Source organism: Bos indicus, chromosome 19 (assembly GCF_029378745.1).
Source record: "Bos indicus isolate NIAB-ARS_2022 breed Sahiwal x Tharparkar chromosome 19, NIAB-ARS_B.indTharparkar_mat_pri_1.0, whole genome shotgun sequence".
NCBI classification, from domain to species: Eukaryota; Metazoa; Chordata; class Mammalia; order Artiodactyla; family Bovidae; genus Bos; species Bos indicus.
This window is the reverse complement of record NC_091778.1, coordinates 12,035,908-12,048,950: the sequence shown is the minus strand read 5'-3', so window position 1 is coordinate 12,048,950 and position 13,043 is coordinate 12,035,908. Positions and strand designations below refer to the sequence as shown.

The following is a 13,043-nucleotide window of genomic DNA, read 5'->3' as shown; positions in this document are numbered from 1 at the left end:
CATTTAAGTCCTTGGTCTCTTTTCTCTGCTCTAGTACACACACACACTCACACTGCCTCCAACCCCACACCTCCCCCACATCCTTATCCTAAAGATTATGTTAAGAGTGGCTTTGAGACTAGCAGATTCTCACTTCTCTAACCAAAACCCACATCTCTTCGCCTCCTCAGGGCCCACTTTCTTCTCCATTCTCCACACTAACACCTGGCTGGTATTTTGTAAAGGATATCGGTGCCTTGAGAGGAAGTGTTATATATAGAATATGTGAAAGAAAAGTAGAATTAATGAAAGAGAATACTTCCTCAGCTCATGATCAGTTTTTGTTTGGTAAAAGTCTTGGGTTAAAAGTTTCAAAAGGCAAAAGTGAAATAACGATACAGAGAAAGGAAGGGACAAAAGAAGGAAAGAAAGAAAACAAGGAGGAATAATTTTCCAACAGAAGAAGGGAAAACTGCCCCCAGTAATCTTCAGTGATGTTCTGTGTCTGAATACCAATCCACTAAGGAGCAGAACTCAAAATCCTAACAATTTGTCTTGGAAAGAGCAAGGGGAATATGTTTTCAGTGCCTTTTAATGGGTTCATCATCATTGAGCAGGGAGTCAAAGGGTATAATTACCTGGATATGCATTTTAATTATTGCTTTTCCAATCAGGGTTGCACCAAAGAAAGTCCAAAAAGGTACAAGAAAGTGTCCACATGTTATTCCAGCCAGATCAAACAAAGGATTTGGAATCTATTCAAAAAAGAAAAAATAAAATGAAACATCCATATATAATCCAAAAAACAGTTTAATTTTACTACCTATAGGTGTGTGGAATTATGCATTAATCCTTGTCTACCACTGCAAAGAGAGGTATGGATTCCCTGATCAGTGCTAGACTGTCTGGAATTTAATCCCATTCGGTAGATACTTGACCATTTGACAGCAGTGAGGTATAAATGAAGAAAAAGCCTCAAGATTATTTCAGTAGTTATTAGGGTCCTAAAATCTTTGGCTTGAAATAAGATTATCTGGAAAGTGCTCTACTCTATAGAAAACGTTCTTGTAAATTCACAAATAAATTTACAGGTGGGATGTGCTTTCATTTTTCAACATAAAAAAATTAATTATTTGTATTTTACTTTATGACCGTCCAAGGCCACAGGGCCATGTGATTTATTCTAGGAAAAAATCAAGTGTGGAAACACAAGAGCACAGATACAGATGTTGTGAATACTCAGTCCCAGACAAAGAAGTGATTCACAACAAATACTTTTCCTGAATATTCCCACATTTCAAGAATGCTAAAAGACAATTTCATGCAAAAATGCAAAGAAACCACAAGCTGTTTTTGAGTACTTCATCCATTCTTCTGCCAAAGAAGTACTCTTGTCCTTGAGTCTGTTGGTGGAACCATTTATAAGCTAATTAATTTATATAATTTCATGTTTGTACTTCCAAAGAAAAGCCCAGTTGTTTAAAAGATATTTGTCACGTATGTTCTTTTAAAAACAATGCCATAACTAACTCAGAATTCAAGTATTCTTTTATTAATAATACTCAAATTCAATAATATAATTTTTCTTATCCAAATTTAAATGCTTTCTGTAATTTCATGTCTTACAACCATTTAATAATTGTATCACTTCCACATCCTTACAACCGTCATTTCTTTTATTTCCTCATATGACTCTCACAACTCTATGATTTAAAATTTTAATAGATTCCCTTTATTATCAGGCTCTACCTCAAACTGAAATGGAAATTAAAGTATACAAGATATGCAAATCAGAGTGGATAAAAATTAGAAGTTGTATGTTGGATACTCTCAGAAGAGAATAATCACTGTTTGTTTTTACAAAGGCATGTTATTTACTTTTTTTCAACTGTTAACCTAATACACAGAAAGGCAGATTAGAATAAAAAGAACTATTATGTAGCTTTGAGATTTTCCCTCAGCTAGCTTTGTTTATCTTAGTTTAAATGTTAACAAAAAAATTACTAATTAATAAACTTCTCCTTACCTTACTCTTTACTTACCTCACCTTAAATAAAGTATATATACTTTTAATACTTTAATATATATATTAATTTCCTAGAGGGTCAGATCTATTAATTTATGTTAAAAATTGACTCTTCCTAGTCAAAAATAAAGAAGATTGGCTAGCATAGAAAGTGGAATTTTAGCAGGGAAGACAAAGGCATAGGTGAATGCCAAAGAATAAATATTTTTTGCTTCAATAAATCAAAGATACTTGTATTTTCCCCAGGAATGAGGAAAGCTAACTCTTACTGAATTGTTATGTGCTTTTCTAGGATTTTTACATCAACTCAATTTCCAAAACAATGTTATATGATATGACATCCATTTTATAGATAAGAAAAGTGAGACAGACAGGTCAAGCAATTTGTTCATTATCAGTGGCGGCAGAGCAGGCTTTCAACCCAAACAGCATGGCTCCCACACTATTCTCTTAGCTTCTAAACTAAGGACATTATCACCGTTCAGGCCTCTCAGCTTAATCCTATACTGCTGGGTTTCCACAGTACCTTTCACTTAGCACCGTCTCCCTCACTAGATTTCAGGATCCTTGAGAAAAGGAAATACAGCTTTCACTTCTTTGTCCAAGCACTCAGGGGTTGATTCAAAGCTGATGAATAACAGTAAAAAATGGATGGGCACTGTGACAATTCACATATATTATCTTAAATCCTCATGGTGTCGCAAAGAGTTGGACACAACTGAGTGACTGAACTGACTAAATCCTCATATCAGTAATGAGTGTCTTGATGCTCTATTTTAAAACTTAGAAATGTGAAAGTCGCTTAGTCATGTCTGACTCTTTGCGACCCCACGGAATTCTCCAGGCCAGAACACTGGAGTGGGCAGCCTTTCCCTTCTCCAGGGGATCTTCCCAAGCCAGGGGAAGACCCCCTTTGGATCAAGCCCAGGTCTCCCGCATTGCAGGCGGATTCTTTACCAGCTGAGCCACAAGGGAAGCCCAAGAATACTGGAGTGGGTAGCCTATCCCTTCTCTAGCGGATCTTCCCAACCCAGGAATCGAACTGAGGTCTCCTGCATTACAGGTGGATTCTTTACCAACTGAGCTATCAGGGAAGTCCCAAAATTAGAAGACTAGGGCTCAAAGAGAGTAAACTGACTGAAATTACATAGCTAAGAGGAAAATCTGGTTTAAGAACCTAAGTAAGCCTGACTCCAAAACCAGTTCTCATCTCACTGCATCACACTACAACATACCTATACACTGCTCAATATTTGTCAATATTATGATAAAGAGCTTCTCCAATAAAAAGAAAAGTTAGATGATGAAAATTTCAAGTACTGCCAGGGTTAAAAGACAGTACTAGAGGCACGTGTACATTTTAGACTATCTCTAGAATGTTGATCGCTTGCTGCTGCTCTTCAGTTGTATCATGCCTGGTTCTCTGTGACCCCACAGAGGTGGCGTGCCAGGCTCCTTTGCGTTTCCTCCACTGTCTCCTGGAGTTTGCTCAAATTCACGTCCACTGAGTAAGTGATGCTATCTAACCATCTCGTTCTCTGCCTCTCCCTTCTCCTTCTGCCTTCAAGCTTTCCCAGCATCAGGGTCTTTTCCAGTGACTCGGCTCTTCGCAGCAGGTGGCCAAAGTATTGGAGCTTCACCAACAGTCCTTCCAATGAATATTCAGGGTTGATTTCCTGTAAATTTTGGCACCAAATGTCTTCCCTTTTTGGGTATGTACTTTGCTATGGTGGGAAAGAGTTTACTCAGATATATTCATATTCTAATATATAATGGGTAAAGAAACTATGTGCCAGCAGGTAATAATCTTCTGAATTTTACTTACAGTTGCAACTTTTATCATATTAACTAGGTGCATCTAGTATTCTGGCCAAATCTACCACTGAACTATCAAGAATTTTGTACAAACTACCAAAGAAAACTTAGATCAAAATGCTTCATTTCAAATATAACTGTTTCTATTATATTAGAAAAGGACCAGGATAAACATCAACTCAAGAAGGATTGTCAATTTCACAAATTTGCAATTTGAGACATTAAGTTTTGTTTTTAAGTTTCTTGTGTGAGACACAAATAGTATGACACAAATAGTTTCTTAGTTCACTGTGGCCACAGATGCCCTTAATCTTGCCACAGATGTTTCAACTACCAAGCTAGGTATTACAGTCACTTAAGGAGGTTTTATATGAATTCTTCCTTATAACTATATGCCTGAGGCTTTGGAAAAGGAGTACCTGTCTATAACTCTGAAAAGAATGAAGTCATTGTTATTTGTTTAAATGTACTTCATTATATATTCTTTATGGGAAGGATGGATTTTGTCTCTTTTTTCTTATTGAATCAAGCCATTTAGGTGTGAAGTCATCATGGCAGGATGAAATGCTTACAAGTCAGTAAATAAGATAGAAACCTAACCAACAGAAAACAGCTCATTTGATGAGTAAGATGAATGATTAATAAAATTACATACTCATTAAAAGTGATAACTTTTTTAAATTCATACACTTTAAAAACAAATTGAATCAAAATATAAATCCACCATTTAAATACAATTTACTTACTGAAGCACAGGCTAAAATTCCAAAAAATCCAACCTTCTGTACTAGATTTTGAACTGCCAGTTTAGCCCGGGAGGCGAAATCCTATATAAAAGGAGGATATCAAAACATTAATAATCCCCTCAGCTGTCTATTTTATACACAGTATCAATAGTGTATACGTGTCAATCCCAAACTCCCAGTTCCTCCAAAAGAAGGGTAGATATGCATATGTATGGCTGATCCATTTTCCTGAGCAATAGAACCTAACACAACTGTGTAATTTACTCCAATAAAAATTAACTAAAAAAAAAAAAAAATTAATGAAAAGTAGAAGAAGGAAAGATGGCTCTTTACAGTTTATAATATTAAATGTCTAATAATCTGAAAGCAGTGATTCATTTAATAAGATGATATTAAAAAAAATCACAGCAGGTTACACTGAAAAACATGTGAATAAAATCTTCGTAAAACATTAACTACACAACCTTAAATATAAACTTATAATACATTTCAAGAATAAGCCAAGACACTGTTACTGCATTTTTTTGGTTCTCTTTGGATTATCTAGAGATGAACAAAATGTTATAAACCAACCCATTTTTTTGGAAATGCTAGTTTACTACTTATCTCTTTCTCGTTCCTTTAATAATTCACAAGACTTACTCCCTGATTAATAGCAGGGTAGGAAATCAAAGAATTTTCCAAGACAGAAAATGAAGACACCTCTACTGATTACTAGCCAGGAGATGAAAAAAGAGTTATGTGGCAGTAACTTAGCATTCATTACCCCCAAAACAAATAACGTCCTACACTGCAAAGTTTGTGCTAGAAATAAAAATGGTTTTCACAAACATTTTACTGAAAAGGCTCAGGCCTTTCAGTAATCCTGGGGTGCAAGTAGAGCAGATTCTTCAGACTCTAAACTCAGTGCTCTTTTTATTTCACCATGTCATCTCCCAGACTGAAATATACATTTGGCTGGGTAGTTTATTCCACACTCTTCTTCTAGCATGTGCATGCTGAAACTATTTATTTTTTTCTCAATAATCGTATAGAATATTCATAATATAAACGATAGAAGGTTCCTTCATAGAACAGGAATAGGGTTTAAAGCATTTGTGGATTCCAACTTAAAAAAACAAATACACCAAAACCACTTTAACCCAAAATATTATGTTGAACAGTTCTATTACCACAACAGTGAATACTGAAATTACACACGCAAAAAAGGGAAGACCCTCCTCCTACTTACTTGTTGAGGATGGTGAGAAAGTCAAAGCAATTAAAGCAATATTTTTAAAGACATTAGCAGTTAATACAAATACTTTGTAATCAAACATACAGGCTCTCAAAGTTAAATCATTAAATTCTACAATACAATTTTGTAATTTTACAACTTATTTTCAAAGACAGAATTTTTCTTTTCAGATTAGGCTATTTCAGTAAATAAACTGTTTCAGATTTAATATTTTTAAACAACTGAATTACCACAGCAAAGAGTTCTTTGTATTTAAAAAAATTTTTCTAATTGAAGATTTAATTTTTCTTAAAATTAACATTTATTGCATTAAATGTGAAACACTGATTTTATTGATTTAAAAACTGTTTAGGGATATATAATGAAATCAGTTTTCCTATTAACATTAAAAACAAATTATACTTCCATTTGTTTTCAATAACTTACATAATTCACAAATATCTAAATTTGAAATTCATATAAGCACTAAATAAAAACTGGCCATAATTAATAGAAATGTTTTGAGTTTTACATATACCAAACAATACTATTAGATTATAAATTAGTTATAAAATTTTAATTACTATAGCCCAAGTATTAAAAATATAAATTCAGGAAAATGTCTTTCTTTACAGCTCTTGATATCTTCAGAGCAAATCTACTTTAGTGAAAGATGGTATTCACCTGTGAAGAAAAAGTAAAACAAAGAAAACAAGAAGTATACAAATTTATTTTAAAAACAACAAAAGTTTTTATAAAGCTATCTTCCAAGTCAGATTAATATAGGAACATTTTTCTACCACAGAATTTATGCAATCCTCAATATATAAAGTTACAAAAAATTCATTTTTTGTGTAAAATGGTGTAGACAAGATCAATAAAGCATTGAATTTGAAAGGTTTGCTGTCCTGTTTCCCTTTATCTTAATTTCAAGGTTTTAGATTCTTGCATTTATTTAAAGCAAGTGACTATGACAGTGCCATTATTTTAAACTTTTGTTATTTTTCTACTATAGAGACACACATACATACATTTAAATTAGAAAACAGGTATGATTATATTAGTTGGTTACATAGAGGAGAAAATATTTAACATTATGCAGATCAGCTAACATACAAAATAATACAAATATGTAAGCCTTCATAAGTTCAAGAAATCATGTTTTAAAAAACACCTTGAAAGTAAGGAGCTATTTTATCCCTTGACATAATCTCTTTACTCATCCGAAATTAGACAAAAACAATGGAAAAGGCTCCCTGTTCTTTTGGATTCCTGGGTGCTCATCATCAATTATCCTTAAGAGCACTTCAAGAATCTTTATTTGAAGGAAAAGACTCACTCTACCCAAATCAGTGAAATAGAAAGCTCTCTTTACTCTCTTTCTTCTTTTTCAAATTAACTTTTAGCTAGCATGTCTCACAAAGAAAATAAGTTAAGTGCCTTTTTAATAGGGAGCTTTGCTTTTTAAAAAGTCTGAAAGTCATCTACTGAAAACAGATTTCACAAATCTTATTATGTGTTACACACACACACGCACACATACACAGAGAATGACCATGCTACTTTCAGTTCCTATTAATTTATTTTCCACGTCTTTCACAATATTCTCAGAATTAAAATTACATTTATATGTTAAATAAGCCATAAAAATTTATTTAAACTAATAAGTCTGCACAGTTACTTTCATTACAAGAAACCAACAGCAGGAGTATACAGCTCGAGGCAGAATTTTGTTTTTCCTTGCCAGAGTAATGAAAACAAGCTCAAAGAAGCATTATACTAGTATCTGTACCAAATCTGAAATATTTTACAATGGTAAATTAACTCATGTTTAGATCTCATAAACATAACTATACTTTGTTGCTTTTAAACTTATTTCACTTTTAAAGTCATATTCAAAACTTACTGGTATCGCTTTAAAGGCTTTGTTAACATATTTATTAAAAACATCATTTTTAAATCGTCTAAAATGTTCTACACATTAAATGCAGTTATAAGTTTTTCTTTGCTGCTCTGCAGTTTTAAATTTTTTATTTTTAAACAACTTCAATACTTTAATCTGCTAGCTTTCTAATGATGTAAAAGTAACATTTTCTATGCATTAAAATATTTCTATTTGTGTTCTCTTTTAAAGAGAGAAAAATGTGCTGTAGATAAAATATTAGAATATAAACCCAACTTACACACACACATTCAGCAAAAAAAACCCTCTTTCACTAATGTTTAAAGGACAATTTCAAAAAAAATTTGCTATTCGGTTTAGGCCATCAGATAAAATAAACTAGCCAAGAAAAAATGTGTACCATAATAAACAACAATCATTTAAAGGAAAAGTTTAACAAGTCAATATGTTAAGTTTTCAACCTTAAAGTTAAATATCAAAGGAAATTAATACTTCATTTTAGTCTTTTTTCTTGTGTTTGTGGGAACAGTGTAGCAAGTTCAATCTGATTACTTCCTCAATTGTCATTCTTCATAAAAAAAAATATGTACAACTAAAACCAAATTCCTTTTAACAGTTTCATTTCTCTGGACTCACATTTCACAACGTTTATGTATTTCACAATTTTAGTGCCCAAGAGCTCAGAGTTTCATCCTCTAGCTCTACCTAAATAAGTAGTATGTATTCACAGTTAGTACTCATAGATCACTTTCTACTTTTTAGAAGTAAATAAACAAAATACAAGTAAATAAAATTATCCTTCCCACTCCCACTGACAGTGATTATCATGCTTCTGAAAGTAAGAACGAGAGACACAAGGAACATTTTTCCAATGATTACAGAAGATAAGATGAAGAGAAATTACAATAAGTACTTAACTACTGAGATTTCAAGGATTCATAAAGAAAAGCAGACAATGCTTTCCAGTATGAATATTTCTGTACTACTTTTGTTTCGTATTTTTTCCTAAGAAATATTTATGATGAAGATAAGAGAAACTATATAGCCAATTATAATTAGATTGCAAAATACTAACTTTTGAAGAGGTTCACTTAGATGTAAATATTTGCAATAATATTTATCTTCAAGTGGTAACAGTAAACCTTTTCACTCTCATGATAAGGGATCACATTAAATTCTAAGATTTCCTTAAAAGCAACAGAAAATCTCTAACATGTTAAATGAATGCAATGTTACTAGAGATAAATATGTATTTGGTTAACAGCTTATGTTAGTTTGAGCTGATCTATCACCATCGATGTGAGGTAACTGGTCAGCAGTTTTATAAATCAATGGCTTTTTAATATATGTTAAAATTTCTGTTGAGTTAATGCTCTTCTTGGGCGTGACACTGAATTGGCTCCACAGTCCATATTAAAATTCACAGAGCAACTGCTTCAATAATAATTTCTCGTTATAAGAGGAATTTGTGTTAAAATAAACTGCATTTGCGAAGTTCTTTTGGCATATAAAAATGACTTGCTAATTTCTGTGTTCTACTCAAATATATTGTATCATGTTATTATTCTGTATTAACCAGAAATGGAGTTAAGACAGTAATAATGACTTAATATTGCAAGTTGTTTTAGCATCATGGACAATCATTCTGAAATATTAACTTGTTAAGATACTAATAACCATGTAATTAAGTATTTTCTACAATGAAATAATATTACATGTGGTAAACAACATAATTAATGGGTATAATTAATTATCATCTTCACAGAAATTAGAATGAAACACAACTCATAATTTTAAAATCTTTCTCCTCTTAAAAACAGAATAAAATGTTTGTTAACTGCAATTTCCTACCTGTTATCAAGACTCTTTCTGAGTTCTTTCACATACAGATATGAATCATTAATTTATTAAATGCAAAGTGAACATTTCATTTTAGTGCTGACATCCTCAACAATATTATTAATGTAAGTGATATTATTAAATATTACATATTTGAATAAGTCTCCTTTAAATGAAGTATAATTTCAAAGGAGTCACATATCACCTATTCTGTTTTTGAATTATAATGGACTCACACAAACTAGCAATATGAAGATTGTTAGGAAATAAACTCTAGAATTACAAGAAGAAGTAGGGGAATTAACTTGATAAAATAAAGTGACTGCAATAATGGAAACTTAATTAATTAATTTTAAATTCAGTACCTATAGGATGCTGGATTATAAAATACAACACATTTTCCCCAAAAAAGTGACCAGAAAAGAATGGTTCAACTACTTTCAAAAATGAAAGTTTCAATATCCAATTTATAGATTTTACATAATTAAGCCAGAGATGACAACCAGAATTTCTATTTAAATTGGAAATTAGGGTAAAATTCTATAATCATGCAACAGAATATATCACATAAACACATTTCAAAAATGCAAAGAAACTTCATTCTAAAAATAATTTATGGAGATTTAGAAGTTTTAATAGGAGATTAGAGAGTTCTCATTCAAGATACCAACATAGGAGGCTCTTGAACTCATGTCCTCCCATGAACACACTGAACGGAATGCACAACTCCCATCTTCTTCCTGTAAAGTGAAAGGGTTGGCTCCCCACAAACCCACATCTGATGCTCTAAGTTTTAAGACTTCCAACTGATAGACGGGCCCCACAAACATCTAGCTTTGAAAGTCAACAGGGCTTGTGTCCATGAGACCCACAAAGCTATAGTGAACTAAGAGATACCAAAGTAAAAAAGCAGTATTTATATACCTCAATGGAGAAATAGACACCAATACAATAATAGAAGGTGACTCTAATACTCCACTTTCACCAATGGATAGAGCATTCAAACTGAAAATCAATAAGGAAACATTGGAATTAAATGACATGTAAGATGAGCTGGACTTAATGGACATATTTACAAAACAGTCCATTCCAAAGCAGCAGAGTATACATTCTTCTTCACCACACATGGAACATTATCCAGGATAGATCACATATTAGAACATAAGATAAGTATTAATAAATTTAAGAAGACTGAAATCATATCAGTATTCTCATCTGGCCTCAGTGGTATGAAACGAAGAATCAATTTCAAGAAGAAAATTGGAAAATTCACAAATATGTGAAGATTTAACCACATGCTACTGAACAATCAATGGGTCAAGGTACTTAAAAGTGAAATAAAAACATTGTCTTGACACAAAAAATTGGAAACACAAAATTTATGGGATGCAGCAAAAGCAATTCCAAGATAAAAATTCAGAGTGATAAATGAATACATTAAGAAATAAGATCTCAAACACCTAACTTTACACCTGAAGGAATGAGAGCCCATAGAACTAAGTCCAAAGTTAGAAGGGAGGAAATAAAGTCACAGTGGAAGTCAATAAAATACACTAGGAAAACAATAGAAAACTCAATACAACTACAAGATTTTTTGAAAAGATAATAAATTAGACAAAATTTTCATTAGATTCACCAAGAAAAAAAAGAGAGGACTTATAGAAATAAAAGAAAAAATGAAAGAGGAGACACAACAACTGATAAACACTAAGAGACTACTTATGAGTCATGAGACTACTATGAACAATGACATGCTGAAAAACTGAACGATCTAGAGAAATGGATAAATTTCTAGAAACCTACAACTGACCAACACTGAATCATGAGGAAATAGAAAATGTAAACATACTAATAGATCGAATCCAGGTCTCCCGCATTGCAGGCAGACGCTTTAACCTCTGAGCCACCAGGGAAGCCCGAGGAGGTTGAATTAGTGATCCAAAACCTCCCAACAAAGTAAAGTCCAGCACCAGACAGTTTCACCGGTGAATTCTATCAAATATTTAATGAAGAATTAACACCAATCTTCTCAGATGCTTCTAAAAAACTGAAAAGGAGGAATCACTTCTAACTCCATTTTAAGAGACCAGCATTACCCCCAAATCAAAACCAGATAAGGACACTACAAATATAGAAAATTATAGGCCAATATCCCTGATGAACATAGATGGAAAAACCCTTTAAAAAAAATTAGCATAACAAGTGGTGCTGGGAAATCTGGTCAACCACTTGTAAAAGAATGAAACTAGAACACTTTCTAACACCATATACAAAAATAAACTCAAAATGGATTAAAGATCTCAACGTAAGACCAGAAACTATAAAACTCCTAGAGGAGAACATAGGCAAAACACTCTCTGACATACATCACAGCAGGATCCTCTATGATCCACCTCCCAGAATATTGGAAATAAAAGTAAAAATAAACAAATGGGACCTAATTAAACTTAAAAGCTTCTGCACATCAAAGGAAACTATTAGCAAGGTGAAAAGACAGCCTTCAGAATGGGAGAAAATAATAGCAAATGAAGCAACCGACAAACAACTAATCTCAAAAATATACAAGCAACTCCTACAGCTCAACTCCAGAAAAATAAATGACCCAATCAAAAAATGGGCCAAAGATCTAAATAGACATTTCTCCAAAGAAGACATACAGATGGCTAACAAACACATGAAAAGATGCTCAACATCACTCATTATCAGAGAAATGCCAATCAAAACCACTATGAGGTACCATTTCACACCAGTCAGAATGGCTGCAATCCAAAAGTCTACAAATAATAAATGCTGGAGAGGGTGTGGAGAAAAGGGAACCCTCTTACACTGTTGGTGGGAATGCAAACTAGTACAGCCACTATGGAGAACAGTGTGGAGATTCCTTAAAAAACTGGAAATAGAACTGCCTTATGATCCAGCAATCCCACTGCTGGGCATACACACTGAGGAAACCAGAAGGGAGAGAGACATGTGTACCCCAATGTTCATCGCAGCACTGTTTATAATAGCCAGGACATGGAAGCAACCTAGATGTCCATCAGCAGATGAATGGATAAGAAAGCTGTGGTACATATACACAATGGAGTATTACTCAGCCATTAAAAAGAATACATTTGAATCAGTTCTAATGAGGTGGATGAAACTGGAGCCTATTATACAGAGTGAAGTAAGCCAGAAGGAAAAACACCAATACAGTATACTAACGCATATATATGGAATTTAGAAAGATGGTAACGATAACCCTGTATACGAGACAGCAAAAGAGACACTGATGTATAGAACAGTCTTATGGACTCTGTGGGAGAGGGAGAGGGTGGGAAGATTTGGGAGAATGGCATTGAAACATGTGAAACGTCATGTATGAAACGAGATGCCAGTCCAGGTTCAATGCACGATGCTGCATGCTTGGGGCTGGTGCACTGGGACGACCCAGAGGGATGGTGTGGGGAGGGAGGAGGGAGGAGGGTTCAGGATGGGGAACACATGTATACTAATTAAATAATTTTCTATTAAAGAAAA

The 13,043-nt window shown here is 33.2% G+C and overlaps 1 protein-coding gene across 4 annotated transcripts in view; it reads right to left on the bottom strand.

Annotated features, from left to right (window-relative positions):
- The window catches only part of VMP1 (vacuole membrane protein 1), a 128,696-nt gene that overhangs the window by 27,096 nt on the left and 88,557 nt on the right, over window positions 1-13,043 (bottom strand). For all 4 annotated transcript variants that reach the window (XM_019980793.2, XM_019980794.2, XM_019980795.2 and 1 more), the window contains 2 exons: window positions 4,567-4,647; window positions 618-734 (listed from right to left, as the gene is read on the bottom strand). In XM_019980793.2, the coding sequence (XP_019836352.1) occupies window positions 618-734; window positions 4,567-4,647 (198 nt within the window). The remainder of the gene's footprint in view (window positions 1-617; window positions 735-4,566; window positions 4,648-13,043) is intronic.